We start from the raw sequence: 16,265 nt of genomic DNA on the forward strand, positions 1-16,265 counted from the left end.
GGTCTATTTTTGAATTTTCAAAGCAAAACTGAATTGAAAACTTTTTAAAGTAAAATTTAAACCCTCTGTTTATAAGCTGTCAATGTGAGGACACGGAGTATAAATTCACACCTGTTGAGTCTCTCCAGCACAGAGTCATCTGCCAGTGAGATCTCATCCATTAGAAACACACCGTCCTGTTTCATCGCCAGCACCAGTGGTCCATCATGCCATTCAAACAGACGGCCGTCCTCCACATCAGCCTGACACATAATACATTCATGTAAAAAAACAGCATTGATGAATAAGCCGTAGTCTGATTTTGGACTGGAATTGAGAGTTTTGTAAACTCAATCTTAAGAAATATGAATATTACCTGTTGGGTTCCTGTGTGACGGACAGGTCGGAGGCCACCCAGAAAGTCAGACGTCTCCATATGCAAGTGGCAGTTCACAGAGAAGAACTTCTGACCAGCTAATGCAGCAAACAGCTGGCAGATGGTGGTTTTACCACAGCTGCAGTAAAGATGAGGAACTTTTAATCCATTTGAGCTTCTTTTATCTGATGAATAAATTAAGCTACTAAAGGTTTTAATGGCAAATTTTGTTTCCTGTGTTGACATTTTCGATTAAAACAGGTGTTTCTATTTGTTATTGCTAGATGGCAGGTGGTATTAGAGCAGTAATTCTCAACTTTTTTTACTCTGTAACGCCCTCACAATGTCAATACTTGTCAGTTTTTGTCCCCCACATTTACAACAATATTTTAAAATCACTATTAATCTGATAAATTTAATTTTGTTAACTTTAAGATGTGTCAAAGGGAACTTGTCAGATTTTCGAACCCTCTCACTGAGGTTTAACTAGAGACTGCATCACAGCTTACCCCGTGTCTCCGATAAGTAGCACAGACTCTCCAAAATGAAGGGCTCGTCCCACTAGCACAGCCAGTCTCCTCATGCCCTGGGTCCACACCACATGACCAAACTCTTCAGGGACACCCGCAATGCTGTCCACAAAAGGGCCTGCCAAGTACCAAGCCATCAATATACCAAACTGAGCCAGCCAAAACAATCAATCTGGCCATTAGTTATAAAGCGAGCTAATCAAACTGATCTTTAGGTAAGCATCAGAATCAAGAATTTAACATTTCACGGAAAATATTTTACCACCTTAAATCATCTGCATAGATGGAAATAAACATCACAAGATAGAATCTATAAACTCACACTCAATAACTGCATTATATAAGCACACGCTGGTAGTGCGGGTTGCTAAGAAGCCTTGTTAAGGGGCTGTCATTAAACTGTGCAATATTACTGGTATTTGTTTATGTGATAATGCAATGGAACAGCCAGTGAGAACAACATTAGTAATTGAAAGTCATCGACCTGAGGTCAGAATTCGGTGTGCCTCTGTGGTCAAACTGTGTTTGTGCTTAAAAACTCACTGAACTGAGAGGTGACCTGAGCTTCAGAGAAAAGAGCATCTGGGTTCACAGTCCTTTTAAAGTGCTTCTCCAAAATGTTCTGGATGGTTAGTACTTCCTCTGGTTTCCTGACACGGCCGGCCAACAGCATGTAGCCTGAAAGAGTGAACATGATTATTACAGTTGGAAATGTTCAAATTTTCAATTCATCAAGGCACTAATTGATCAAAAGTAACAGTACAGTCTTATACACTGTTACTAAAGATTTCTATGTCAAATAAATGCTGGTGTTCTGAACTGAATCCTAAAATAAAGTACCACGGTTTCCAGAAAACAAGCACCACAATTGATAACAAGAAGAACTGTTTCTTGAGTACTAAATGAGCATATTAAATTGATTTCTGAAGGATCACGTGACACTGAAGACTGGAGTAATTGCTGCTGAAAAATCAGCTTTGCCATCACAGGAATAAATTACATTTTAATAAAAGAAGTCATTTTTTAATGTAAAAATATTATTTCACAATATTACTGTTTTACTACTAAATAAATGCAGCCTTGGTGCACATAACAGACACAAGATAAACATTTAAAATATCTTACACACACCAAACCTTTAAACTGTAGTGAACATTTTTATTTATTTTTTTCTCCAAAGTGGTCAAAAGTTTCTCATTGATTTTACCGTCATCGGCCAAATGCTGTAGCCAATCACGTGAGGTGTCATTCTGTTCTTCCAGCCTATAGCGTTCAGCCCAGCGGAACAGGTCTCTTAGGGTAATGTACCCATGTTTCCCAGCAAACACACTGGATCCTCTACGCAAGGACTGATAAAAAGATACCACCATATCAAAAAATATAATCGTGAACTTCTCAAACTAGATTCTTATAAACTGATGCAACAAAATGAGATGCACACCTGCAAGTTCTGCATGACTTTGATGAGTTTGGAGCAGTAAGATGGGGGCAAACTGCAGCGCTGATGGAGAATGTTCTCAAGCTCTACACTGGGCAGCTCATCAAAATGCAGCTCTACAAAACGGTTCCTAAACGCTCGGGACAGAACCTACACAAAAATGAAAGACACATGGGTCAGACCCCGAAAGGACATTTACATCAGAACCAGTATATCAGCACCTCCCAATTAGTTCCCACATTAATGTTGCAGATTATAGTTTACAAAAGGTCAAGAAGGCAAGGCTGCTTGACAAACTGGTCTTTTTTAAAAATGTATTGAAGAGACCTTTCTGCCACCGTAAAGCCCAGGAGGATTCTGGGTGGCAAAGAGCATGAATCTTGGGTGGGCTTTGACCACTTCCTGTGTCTCGGCGATGAAGAGCTCCCGGTTGTCATCCAGCAATCTATTTAGGGCCTCGAGGACATCAGTGGGGGCAAGGTTCAATTCATCTAGAATGATCCAATAACCTTTACGCATGGCATCAATCAGAACGCCTTTAGGGGGGGAAAAAACATATGTTGTTTACATAAAAACATTACAAACACAAGGTTAATCGAACACTGAACTATAAATTGAGAGACAATCTCATTTACCATCTGACATGGCAGTGAATACTTAGATTTACAATTATTCATTAGCACAAGTCAAGGGTCTTTAATTGTTTCAGCCCCCTTTGTGGGTAGATGGATGGAGCAAGGACCCCGAGTGTTGTATTTTAAGCCTGGCCTATAATAACGTGCAGTTAGTACCATTTGAATGTATTTACATAATTTTTTACAATCTGCAATGTAAGCATAACAGCTTCATATACTTGTACATTTTCCATCATAACGTGTGCTTCAAAGGTTATGTACCTTCTTTGAAGACAAGTTTGCCATGCTCATCAGAGGAGTAGCAGCCGATGTACTCCTGGATATCTGTGTGCTCATGGTTATTGATCCTCACACACTGGTTTCCTGTGGCAGCTGAAAGCCATTTTATCAGACTCGTCTTTCCCACAGACGTTTCCCCCTGAATAAGCACTGGATGGATGCTAATCACCAAAACAACACACAAGAACAGAGGGAAGAAAATGCATAGAAGAAGATTACTTGTATGTAATGAATATACAGTATGTATGTATATGTATTACAAAGATTGCAAGTGTGTAAATACTGTGTACACAGATTGCAGACCACTTGTACGTCATGGATTTACAAGAATTACAAGCAATATAGAAATATAGAAGTGTGGGGTTTCTCTGATTTGGGCCAGAATGGTACAGAAAACGTCTATTGGAGATCCTGAAATCTGATGTGAAAAGGGCGATGCCCAAAAACTCCTGAAGTCAGCTCTATATAGATACAGAAATCAATTGATCGCTAGGTCTGAACTGTCCCAGACAAATGGCACCAAAACAGAAAAACAAATCAGTCGTTACTATGATTACTACCCAAAGAATTAAAAGTGAATCAAATCTCTTACAACAGTTACAAACCCTCCCACAGATGAACAGAGAGATGCTGCATATGTAATATATATCGACAGTGGAACTGATCTACAGAACTTCACAGAGGACATTTCTGGGGTGGGTTTTCCTACCCGGCAGACACTACCCGTGCCAGGTCTTTCAGGTTGAGCTTGACGGAGGGTGTGAGGATGTAACTGGGGTCTACAGCGGGCTCCATGTCCCCCTGTCTCAGCCAGTACTCCTCTATCTGCACGCATATGCAGTCCTTTGGCTGTGGGATTGGCTGCAGAGAGAGCACAGGATCATTTTCACACAAAGCACATCTATAGTCTATCCCTTTAAACAAACATTAGTGTGGATAAAAATGTCTATTTGTAGCTCTGAAATGATTACCTGTTTTAGACACTTCACATTTCCTCCTAGTATGTACTGACACACCAGTTTCTGCACAACAGGATGAGAGCTGCGATCCAGCTGAGTGAGAAAACTCAGACAGAAACCCTGCAGAAGATATTAAACCTCTACATAAATATACTTCACTTGGTGTTTTTTTAATTTCTTTACACAATGCACACACAACACACCTCTCTATTTAAATGACTCCTGTTTATGCCAAAACAACAAAAGCAAATATAGAACACTTTATCATATGATTGGTTTAAAACTTGTTGCATTAACAATAATAAATGAAGCTGGCCAATGGTGAACGGCAACTAATGATGACGAAATAAACTGCATAACAAAGTCTTTAAGCTTTAAACAACCTGGTAGGCCAAAATTAACGTTAAAATAGCACCTTGCTTTAAAAAAAATGTGAATTTAAATTTATTGACAAAGTTAAAGGTTGAAGAAACCCACCATTTAATGTAATAACTCCTAACCTGTTTTAAATTATTTTATTGTGTTGATTTATGCTCCCACTACGATAGCAAATGTATGACCTGCAAAAGCTGGAAACCTATATGGAGTGGTCAGATACTGATATTAGTAAATAAACAATATCCAAAATACAGTGTACTGTGTACAAATTGACTGGTGGAGTAGTTGTCATTGTATAATGCAAACTACTCTGTGGGAAATACAGTGCCGGTGGGACTTTGAAATCCAATCTACATTGTATGAGAGCGGCTTGTTGTGACGTAACAAAACTAAATTACTTTCATTATAATCAATCAAGCTGTCTAGATTACAAGAGTAGAAACATCACACTCTGCGGTAAAGACAGCATTATTCATAATGATGTAGCAAAACAACAAAGCTAATTTGTTTTATTAAGCTGCTCACTTCTGCTATAGGCACAGGGTGAAACATCCATACCCTGGGAAAGTCAAGTTCATGTGTCTTTACATGAACAGAAAAATGTTATTTTAATATGCCAACATGTAACAGACATAACTCACTATGTGTCAGATTCAAGATATGAACAATCGAGGCAGAAACGATGAGGAAGACAAATAAATTACCTCATAGAGGGAACGTTGGATGTTGCAGCAGGGGTCAGAGACCACATATTTCAGAGCTCTGCAGAGAGTACGCAAGCTGTAGTGAGGCTTGTGACCCGCACCGTCCACTAGCCGAGTGTTAGCCTCCTTACGAACAGCCAAATAAAAGCTGGGGGGAAAAGTAGGGAAGATTCTGTTATAGGAAACCATATATAGGAACATCACAACTGTCTTTTAGTATAGCACCTAACCAAAGGGATGAACATGAATTCTGTATGTTTTGTATTTTACATTGCTTGGGATAAAAAACATATTTGTTAAGTAAAAAACAAGCCATGTCACACCTAACATTTGAAACTTCCTTATATTATCAAGAAATGCTGATTTGTTTTATATTGGTTGTGCTATTGGCTACCAGTGACCTTCTATACATCAAAATGCAAAAAGCTGTGTTTTAGTGAGGAAAGTCAGTTTGCTGTTATATGGATGGCAATGGAGACCTACTAAAGAACTGTGCACCAACCTGATGATTCCATGGATGATGCCTCTGGTCAGGTTAAGGCCTTTGAGGTAGTCAGAGACCAGGATTCGTAAATCACCCTCACTCTCCAGCTCCTCCACATACAACTCTGTAAATCTGATACATCAACACAATTACATTAACTTCATATTAACACATACAGTGTTCCCAGAAAAGATCTGAACGCTTAAGAATGTATACATTTGAGTGTATGACATCTTCAAACAAATATGCTAGATATCTCACCTGTTTCTAATGCCCAGTGGCAGGTTCCTCTTGCCTACGTCAGTGGCTGGGTTCATGCAGGCAAACAGGCGGAAGTCTGAGTGACGAACCAGAGGCTCTACACGGAATAACATCATGAAAACAGTAAATTACCTCTGAATCAAATTAAACACTTATAAACCACTAATCAACTATAACACTTTTGGTAAAGGACAGTAATTTAGCATCAAGCACACTTGAATTTTTAATGTACACTACCCTTCGACAATGTTAAAAAAATAATTATAAATGCTGTTCTTTTAAACTTTCAACTCAAAGTGACAATGAGGACTGGAGTACTGCTGCTGAAAATTCAGCTTTACCATCACAGAAATTAGAAAAAATTGTAAACGGTTGTTTTAAATTATTTCACATTATTATTGAAAAAAATCATATTGACCCCAAACATTTGTACAATATTCTACAACTGGTTTTTGAGCCAATAAACTTCACTGTTTCCCAATCAGTGACTTACAACTAGCTGTTTCATCTCTCTAATGCATTTTATCCAAAGTGTTTCAGGAACACCCTTACTACAGTCAGCCTAAAGAAGTAGTCTGAGCAAAAGCAAAGTACTACTAGAGCACATATTTACCCACTATACCACTGTCAAAAAGCCACTTAGTTTGGGACTCACCAGTATCGCCTCGATCCAGCAGCACCAGTGACCCGGCGCTGCCCTCCAGCAATCCACTCAGACACTCCAGTGTCTCTGCAGCAGCCAGATTAATCTCATCCAGCAGGATCCATTCGCCTTTCTTTACAGCCTGGGCTAAAGTCCCCTGTGCAGATACACAGACAGCCACAACATTCAGGAGATAACAAGAGAAAGAAGCGATTTAGACAGGAGGTGAGAGGAGTGACAATTACCTCCACAAATGCAAAGACCAAAGCGGATTCACAGGCCCGAATCTGTTCCTGAGTCTGACTGAGTTTGAGAGCCAAACCCTCCCACTGCTCCTGCAGCAAGGCAGCTATGAGAAAAACACAAAGAAAAAGATCACTGAAAAACATGTAGTACAATCTCAAAACCTCTTTTTACACACAGAATTTAGAAACATCAGAAATGACGTAATTGATTTGAACCTTTAGAATTACCATTGGGTTTATCATGTAGTTCCTTGGTTAGTGCTGATTTGCAGACATGGTCCATGAGCTTCAGAAGGTCCTGCCAGCGTTTGCCTCTGAAGCAGGTTTGGACGTGACCCAGGAAGGTCAGGTTCTGTTTCCGTGAGTATGTCTGGGAAAAGAGGTCCTCAAATGCTTCCCGCAGGGGCAACAGGATAAGCTTTTGGTCCACTGGTTTATACCTTCAATCATCAAAGATCAAGGTCAGCAAAAATTTGCAGAGAGCTTCCATCACTGTCCATATTTCTTATCACTTGTCTACTCACCCTCCTAGTAGGTCAGCTGTGTCACTCTGTTGGTTCATGTTGACCACTCTGAGTTTGTGTCCTACGTGCAGTAGAACAGAGCAGGAAGTTAACAATGATGCACAGTGTTATACCTACTCGCTCGGTGAACTTCAGGTGTGTTACCTGTCATTTCCGCCAGGTACTGCACTGTAGAGGTCTTTCCTGTGCCCGTCTCCCCAACCAACAGGACAGGTTCCCCTTTTGTGACACACACTGAGAGTTGCTCCAAAAGTACAGAGGATGGCCGTGTGGCGGCAAATGTTTGTCTGCCTCTGTGGGACACATACACATCAAATATAGAGGCTTTAATGTTATTTATATACTATTTTAGTATTTATAAATATTCTGAATTCATTTTATAATATAAGTTTTATAATTCATTTTAGATAAAGTTTTAATAGTTTTGTTAAGTGACTTTATTAATTTTTTAACTTTTAGTACTTCAACTGAAACTTATTTGTTTTAGTTCAACTTATTTTAATAATTTTTCATTCAAGTTAAGTTTGCATTTTTATTTTATTAATTTATTTCAGTTTTAATTCAATTAAAAACATTTGTTCAAAATATTTTTAAGGTCTAATTCTCGCTATTAACAAACCATTAACTATGACCTTGCCTCAATAAAACTCCTAATTTGCTGCTTATTAATAATTAGTAAGGTAGTTAAGTTAAGTTTAGGTATTGGGTAGGATTAGGGATGTAGAATGCGGTCATGCAGAATGTGCTTTATAAGTACTAATAAACAGCCAATTAGTAAACAGCAACTAGTTAATAGTGAGAATTGGTCCCTATTTAAAATTGTTACAAAACATTTTTAATAGTTTTAGCTAACAATACCAACACTGGCTATGTCTGATCACATTTTAAAGGAAATTGTAAAACCAATTCTACAACACTGAGATTCTTCTGGAACAGTAAGTGTTCCCTCCTTCCTGCCAGCTACGGTCACTGAACAAACAACACCTTCTTGTTCCTCCACAATCACTTTCCAAAGCCTTCACCCTCTTGGCTCCTCTCTTGCTGAAAGTACTGCCAACCTTCATCCAAACAGCTTCTTTTTTTTGTTCTTTGCTTTTCTCCTCTTGCTTCCTAATCTAGTTGTCTAATAAACCTGTAATTGTATATTCTAAATATTGTTGCCTCTGTGACGAAACGCCTTTGGATAAAGGCATCTGCTAAATGCATAAATATACATGTAAGCTCTCTTCCAGTGCTCACTTTATGCATCACGACTAATAAAGGAATCCTGCTATATTTTCCTCTGTTATGCTCAAGGCTGTTGTATTCCCTGTCTTAAACAGCACAGTTACCAATCAATCCCATACTGACTCAATTTCTCAGCAGGATACCTTCCACACAGGGGTCAATGCTGGCACAGCCTGACTGGCAGTTATACAATTTGTTACATAGTAGATTGAAAGGAGAAAAGCCAGTCAGAGAGAGCGAGACAGATGAATGGAGATGGGAAAGGTTACACTTTGATAATGCAATCTCACATGCTCAGCCACACCGCGTCGCTCTGCTTGCGGGGTAATATGGCACGGCCCATCGTCACCTCCAGCTCTGTCACACTGATTGCAGGCAGGTACATCTGGCAAAAGTGCTGGGCCTGAAATGTCACATTGACAGTTTTAGAGCAGACTTTGTCTCTATATATTATGGAGAAATATAACAGGGTGCTTTTCAGCCATTACTGTAATATTGCACACTTTTTGACCAATGAATTTCCATGATTTTTCCAAGTAATTTTTGAAGGCAAGTTTTACTCTACACATGCTTTTACAACAAGCAATGAGGAATCATTTAGAGCAGATCAGTCCTTGAAAAAAGTACACTGACTAGAAATTTCCTTGACCTTTCCATGATTTTACTCATTTCCAGGCAAGGAAATCTCAACTATAAATGTTAACAGGGAATTCTCAGTTATCTCCAGGTTTTCCATGGCCATGTAATAGTTTGTGAAGAGATAACACGTTGGCGCAGAGTCGTACCTTCTCTCTGGATATGTTGAGTTTGCTGCCAATGATCTCTGCCATCTTGAGTCTGCTCTCGGATTTGGAGAGCATGGCAGTGAAGCAGTCCAGAGCCTGAAGGTAAAAAAAAACCATCTATCTTATAACAACACCGGTTTCTCAGTAGTAGTGTTCTTGTTTTATCAAAATGTAAAAAAGACATATTTTATTAATAGTGAACCCTATAATGTGATCCAGCAAGCAAAAAACAAAAAATGAAAGTAACAGATTAATGCTGGAAGCCACTCACCTCTAGAAACACATTCTGTGCTGTGGAAGCACAAGAGTTGTCAAAATTTAAGCAGATTCTCTCACACCATTTCAGCAAATCCCTGTTAAAAAAAAAAAACATGACAACATGGATAAAAAAAATGCAAGAAAGTATATTTAATATACTCATATTTAATCAGATTTATATATCTGATTTATAACCATAAATATTACAACAAACATATAGCCTAAATATACATACATTTACAAATATATTCAAAAGTTTGAGGCAAGATTTTTTTTAAGAAAATATATATTTTTTTATTTAGCAAGGTTGCATTATCTGCATTAATTAACTAAAGGTGACAAAGACCTCTACATTGATTCAATAGATTTCTATTTCAAATAAATGCTGTTCTTTATTTGTACTTTTAATCATTAAAAAAAAAAAAGTACCATGGTGTGTAGTAATAATATTCTAAAATATTATTGTTTTACTTCAAATAAAATGTAGCCATGGTGAGCTATTGTTTTTTTTACTTCCACTTGAAATCACAGTCACCAAAACATTGGAAGGAGGCATGACCGTAGGCAGACTGGCTGCTCAAATTGTTTTTCACCCAGCGTTTCTACAAAGTAGGGGATTGAGCGAGGAAGTGGAAGTGTATTGATTAGTAACAGCAGGGTCTCCACACCACTGAACTTCTCCTGACAGGACAACGCTCACATCTGACACACTTTCAGAGCTTCAAAATGGAGGCATATTCATTGCTACCCTAAGTATCGAGTATCAAAAAAATGGAAAACAAAAAAATACTGTTGCTTTGAATATGTAGACCTACATAAATTAAATAAAATAAAATAGAAACCCTCTACAAGACAGGTATGACACTCGGCATCAATGTGTGGTTTCTATTATACAAAGCTAGTTACATAAATGATTTGCCCTGGCCCAAATCTCATACTGTGTTTCTGGCTAGGGTTCCACAGTGGGAACAGAGAGATCAATGTGTCATTGACTGCAGCAACGCCCAGTGGAAAGCTGATGAACAGCCTGAGGCCCAAACACACAATGGATGGACACAGACCAATACATCACAACTCTGCTCTAATGCAGGACTGGAGTAAGTATTTTATTGTAAAGTAAAGTAAAAAGTAAAGTAAAGTCGTGACGTATTGTCTATGGTGACCCATACTCGAAATTGGTGCTCTGCGCTTAACCCATCCAAGTGCACACACACAGCAGTGAGTAGTGAACAAATGCACACACACACACACACACACACACACACACACACACCGTGAACACACACCCGGAGCAGTGGGCAGCCATTTATGCTGCGGCGCCCGAGGAGCAGTTGGGGGTTCGGTGCCTTGCTCAAGGGCACCTCAGTCGTGGTATTGAGGGTGGAGAGAGCGCTGTACATTCACTCCCCCCACCTACAATTCCTGCCGGCCGGGGACTCGAACCCGCAACCTTTCGATTACGAGTCCAATTCTCTAACCATTAGGCCACGACTTCCCCAAAGTCGTAGATTCGCTTGTAGATTCGCTGCTTTAGTTTAACTGCTTGTGAGGTCCTAAATGACATTCATCATTTATTGATAAGTCTATGGTGTCATTTCTCGATGCAGAGATATTTGTAAATGCCCACAAGCATTTAAAAGAAACTGCACAAATACATATATTTAGAGAAGGTACAAATTAGCATGAAATGGTTTGGAACCCTGTAGTACATATCATTTGTATCAGTATATTATATCATTATGCTTTTATAATTATGCAATGATGATTTTGAATACTTTCTTCTAATTCTAATGAAAAATGTTACCTCAGTGAGAGGCCTCTGCCCTCCAGTGATGTGATGTGTTCATCTGATATGTTTTGGGCTGCACTAGGACCCTGCGGACTGGAGCTGATTTGATGTCTGTCTCCTGTTAGCTGGCAGTAGATGTCCAAAAGACGCTCCACCACCACTGCCAGGTTAGGGTACCTCTTCATTAGGACCTGAACAGAGAAACAAAATGAGAGATGAAAGATGTTATCAGGACCTACACAAAATCTATTTCAGTGTTAGGGAACAGCTTACCTGTTTAAGTTCCTCTCGGCTCATGTTGCCAATCTGCAGTTTACTCCAGTATTTGTCCAGAAGTGCAGCATGTGAATTCTGCAGTCTATGCCAGGCTCTTCCACTGTAAACCGTCCTAAAAAAAACAATGATTTTAATCATTTTTAAACTGATGTAAAAAATTTAGTTTAGAATATTTCTTATTAGCATATTGAAGACTGGAGTAATGGCTGATGAAAATTCAGCTTTGGCAACACAGGAATAAATTATATTTATATTAAAATATATTAAATAGAAAACAGTAATTTAAATAGTAAATATTTCACAAAATTAGTGTTTTACTGTATTTTTGATCAACTAATTGCAGCCTTGTAATTACAAACACGCACACACTATTCATTATATATATAAACATACATACATATATATATATATAATGAATAGTGAATAAAAGATCTTACCTTCGTGTTGCAAAAAACTGGAATGATGGGGCCATCTGAATGCAGTCCTCACGTCCTGGAATTGTCAATTTCTTGTTCTCCATGAGAGGGAGAAGAACTGATATCTATAGAAAAAAACAACAAGAGCATGATTAAATATAGCTTTATCACCTAAACCATCTATTTTAACAGCAGACCAAACCATTCATCAAAAGAATAGTTTTATTTAAATATATTTACATACAGTCTATTTACAAAGTCAGAATTTGACCAATATATATATTATATATATATATATATATATATATATATATATATATATATATAATGACTAATTGTTTGTCACATGCAGACGCAAAACAACATATGATATATTTCTTATCAAATGCATCAAATGTACTGTAAACGCAAACAGCTCTAATTAATGCAAATCAGCAACAAAAAAAATGTCTTTACCCATGCTTTACAGACTTTAATACTCATAATAGAAAAAAAGACTATGTTTTCCATGTTTTTGTGCATTCACCACCCACCACATCCAAAGGAGCATGATCAATGTCCTCCAGCAGAATCCAGTAACCTTTAGAGACTGCCTGGGTCAGGGACCCCGGCTGCCACACAAACTTTCCAGGAATATCTGTGCAGCGGTACATACCCAGCAACATCTACAGAAAACCAAGGCATGAAAAATGTTTGCTCAACAGCAGATAAACTAAAAAATATTGTAAACAATAAGCAGCAAAATGAAAATAATGGAATGAAAACTAGAATATTTCAAAATTCAAGCAAATCTCACCTTACTGTCGGTCTGATCTCCAAGTTGAACTTTAAGGATGTCAGGGGCTTTAACGTGCCCAGTGACAGCAGCAAGATATTCAACAAGAGCAGTTTTTCCACATCCAATTGGCCCTTCCAAAAGAATGGGCTTCTGGGACGCCACAGCCATGGCGAGTCGCCGAAGATTCTGACAGGTTGAATCCACCAGCACTAAATTGCTCAAACTTGTCTGAGAATTACAGATTTTGTGATTATTACAATACATGCACATTCTATTGAAAAAAATACATCTGGCTTTATGTTTATAGTTGTATTAAATCTGGCTTTTTTTATAAGCTTAATATTCTGTTTTTGGATGTCCGTCTTACCTGTTCATCCTGTCGAGGGGTCCGTCTAGGTAGAATCACCCCACACACCACAGTAACACTCCGTGTCAGGTCTTCTGTCACCACTTGACCACGGATGACCTTATTTACCCTCTCTTTCCGCCATACTGCTGAGCCCTGATTGGCCAAAACCAGAGCTTTTTCTACCTCCAGCAGCTGTGTCTCCTCAAGTGACCTACATAGATATGATATTGTCAATTTGTTTGAGAGCTAAAGCTATAGACTAATTTCTGAACAATTAGAACAAGGTGATAGAAGTCACCTTAAAATAAAAGTTATTCAAACTTACTTCATTTTCAGATGCAGAATCTCTTCACTCGAAAGCACCTTCCTCAAAAATATTGTTTTCTGGTTATCTGTCATGTGGGACACCAGGGCAAGGCACTGGGCAGTGTAGCTTACAAAACACACAAATAGAAATTGAGCAAAGGTACAGATTGAGGATATTCTGAAAAATTTCTGGACGTTCTGAGAGGCTTTGTTTGATCTAAAAATTGTCAATACCTTCTGACAATGACATCACTGGTGAGTAGCTGTGAAACACAGGCACTCCAGTCCCACAGGACACGGAACTTCTCACAGTCGCTTTGGAGGAAGCGGAGGGTGGCCCCCATCAGGTCCCGTAATTTCATCCGTCTGGGCCCATACTGGATGGAAGCAGCCTCTTCGCTGGTGAAGAAGAGCCTCTGAAATACTGGGGGAGAGCTGCTAAAATACCTCGCTGCAAACCTGTGAGAAAACAATTCAAATCTGATCATGATATACTGGACATTTGTCCTGAATATACTGGACATTTGAGTATTCAGACCAACTTGCCAATGAATCATTTAGACTAATGACAAAATTGATTTGACAGATTTATTGAAAGAAAAAAAAAAACTGACTCAAAAAAGATACATGCTCACAAACAGATCAATTCAAACAAGTGCAATATCCAGCCAATTAAATATATAAATTTTAAAAAATCACTACAGAGAATTCCATAACTTTTCCAACTGTATAATATCCATTTGCCATGTTTTACAATTGACTGATATTTCCAGATTTTCCAAGACTTTCAGAAACCTCCTTTGAATCTATTTTACATGTGATCCTGCATGGTAACTTACGCTTGAGCATCTGGACTGATGTTGAGAAGTTTGCTTAGAGCCACACACAAGCGCTCATGTAGGTCATGATTCAGCCTGACGTCTACTTTGATCCTCTCAGCATTCCTCTCCAACAGGTCCAGGATCAGTGGTCGCAAATGACGAGCAATGAAGAGAGTGTATTCCTTCTCCAACAGGAGCTGCGCAAGACATTCCAGGATACACTGCCTGTCCTGCTGACTCCATATCTACAAGGAAAAAAATAATACCAGTCAAAACAATAAATAAATACTAAAATATAATAATAAATTATAGAATAATAATAATAAATTTAAAAAAAATTCCTACAGGATTTTTTATTTTATTTCATAGAGTCGTAATTGGATATTAGATATACATTTTTCTTATTGAAATAACGTCTACTAATAATATTATTAATAATGATGATGATCACAGGATGAGTTGTAAGCATTTTAAAATCCTGAAATATCACCACTAATTATATTTTATACTTTTAGCAATCATTATAATTCTATTGGAACCATGTGCTACAAAATCCCATTTTGTTGTGTTTTATGTGGGAATCCTATTAGAAAATTCTGATATGGATACTTTGGGATTGGTTCCAAAGTACGATAGATATTGCAAAAATGTTTTTATGTGCTGGTTTATATTCACACCAGTGATTATTGATCATGACTGCAAAAGTAATCAGTGTTTATTTTATATTGTACATTGTATATCTGTCAAAATAATAAACTGTGGTAGTGTGGTAGCATGTTTCAACAACCCAAACTACTGAAACTATACTGCAACATGGCCAAAATAATCCATCATGCTCAAAACAAGACTGGATTCCCAAATAGACAAATATGCAGAACACTTATATTACGGTTATTATAACGAATGAACTGAAATCATTAACGTTACTTCTGTATAAACAGCCAGTGAGCAGCGTTACTACAGAAACGTGGGGCAGTATGGTGTGACACACACGTTGTACTCCGCATGTGCTAAACAGATGGAAACCTCTTATAACGGTCTTATAAAGTGCTCGGATCATGCTGTCTTACCTGTTTTGCGAGATACTTGCTGAGTTCGTTGTGACTTTTATCGATATGTCTTGAGATTGCACCTAGAGATGTCAGGCTCAACTCCAGGTTTTCCATTCTATCATTTGTCGTGAATATAGGGATTTCCGACGATGCCTCTGCGGCTGGTAAATACTTTAATATTTCAAGTATTCTACGTGATGGGAACAATAAGACTCATCACTCGCTTGGCTGTCTAGGTTGTATCACAACACAGCGAGCACGTTCCCGTCTGTATTAAAATCCCAGTCCACATGTGAGTAAATGAAAAGCACTTCCGGGTCATTCGACTGTGTCGCGGAGCTCACGCTCACTGTGCTGCAAGCGTACTGTTATAATGTTTAGTACGAAACACTTATATATGTAACGAATATGGTTTTGTTATTTTGGACTGCACTATTCAGTGTGAATGTCACAGCTGTATTTAATTTCTATTGTTCCTCAAAACGTGTATCTTTCATCGTATTTGGTCAACTCATAGAGCTGTGTAGCCTTATATTATTTACATTTATGAGGCCCAACTAGTTTTTGTCAATGAGTTAAGTGTAGGTAATGTTTGAAATATAGGCAGTGACAAGCTCTGGAGGATGTTTTTAGATTTAAGCTTTAAAATTGTTGCTATATATTTGGCCAGCAATAAACCTTGAAAACAGATGAGGGGTGCTTTCCATTATTTTGTCAAATTATTTTCTACTACACCATTTTTATGAATAATATACATTACTAGACAATATACA

The 16,265-nt window shown here is 38.1% G+C and overlaps 1 protein-coding gene across 1 annotated transcript in view; it reads right to left on the reverse strand.

Annotated features, from left to right (window-relative positions):
* Window positions 1–15,730, reverse strand: part of LOC306880269 (midasin-like) — a 48,833-nt gene extending 33,103 nt beyond the window's left edge. The window contains exons 1-31 of the mRNA XM_079433702.1: window positions 15,511–15,730; window positions 14,459–14,685; window positions 13,854–14,078; window positions 13,639–13,746; window positions 13,332–13,524; window positions 12,983–13,192; window positions 12,720–12,851; window positions 12,208–12,311; window positions 11,768–11,882; window positions 11,510–11,685; window positions 9,719–9,800; window positions 9,448–9,543; window positions 8,953–9,065; window positions 7,580–7,728; window positions 7,436–7,496; window positions 7,140–7,351; window positions 6,912–7,015; window positions 6,679–6,823; window positions 6,024–6,120; window positions 5,781–5,894; window positions 5,279–5,426; window positions 4,209–4,316; window positions 3,947–4,098; window positions 3,220–3,398; window positions 2,651–2,859; window positions 2,327–2,473; window positions 2,093–2,234; window positions 1,429–1,563; window positions 865–1,003; window positions 356–494; window positions 112–242 (exon numbers count right to left, since the gene is read on the reverse strand). Of these exons, the coding sequence (XP_079289828.1) occupies window positions 112–242; window positions 356–494; window positions 865–1,003; window positions 1,429–1,563; window positions 2,093–2,234; window positions 2,327–2,473; window positions 2,651–2,859; window positions 3,220–3,398; window positions 3,947–4,098; window positions 4,209–4,316; window positions 5,279–5,426; window positions 5,781–5,894; window positions 6,024–6,120; window positions 6,679–6,823; window positions 6,912–7,015; window positions 7,140–7,351; window positions 7,436–7,496; window positions 7,580–7,728; window positions 8,953–9,065; window positions 9,448–9,543; window positions 9,719–9,800; window positions 11,510–11,685; window positions 11,768–11,882; window positions 12,208–12,311; window positions 12,720–12,851; window positions 12,983–13,192; window positions 13,332–13,524; window positions 13,639–13,746; window positions 13,854–14,078; window positions 14,459–14,685; window positions 15,511–15,606 (4,388 nt within the window). The 5' untranslated portion in view covers window positions 15,607–15,730. The remainder of the gene's footprint in view (window positions 1–111; window positions 243–355; window positions 495–864; window positions 1,004–1,428; window positions 1,564–2,092; window positions 2,235–2,326; window positions 2,474–2,650; window positions 2,860–3,219; window positions 3,399–3,946; window positions 4,099–4,208; window positions 4,317–5,278; window positions 5,427–5,780; window positions 5,895–6,023; window positions 6,121–6,678; window positions 6,824–6,911; window positions 7,016–7,139; window positions 7,352–7,435; window positions 7,497–7,579; window positions 7,729–8,952; window positions 9,066–9,447; window positions 9,544–9,718; window positions 9,801–11,509; window positions 11,686–11,767; window positions 11,883–12,207; window positions 12,312–12,719; window positions 12,852–12,982; window positions 13,193–13,331; window positions 13,525–13,638; window positions 13,747–13,853; window positions 14,079–14,458; window positions 14,686–15,510) is intronic.
* Window positions 15,731–16,265: the final 535 nt, after the last annotated feature.

The sequence above is a fragment of the Barbus barbus genome (genome assembly GCF_936440315.1).
Source record: "Barbus barbus genome assembly, chromosome: 14".
In the NCBI taxonomy this organism is placed as follows: domain Eukaryota; kingdom Metazoa; phylum Chordata; class Actinopteri; order Cypriniformes; family Cyprinidae; genus Barbus; species Barbus barbus.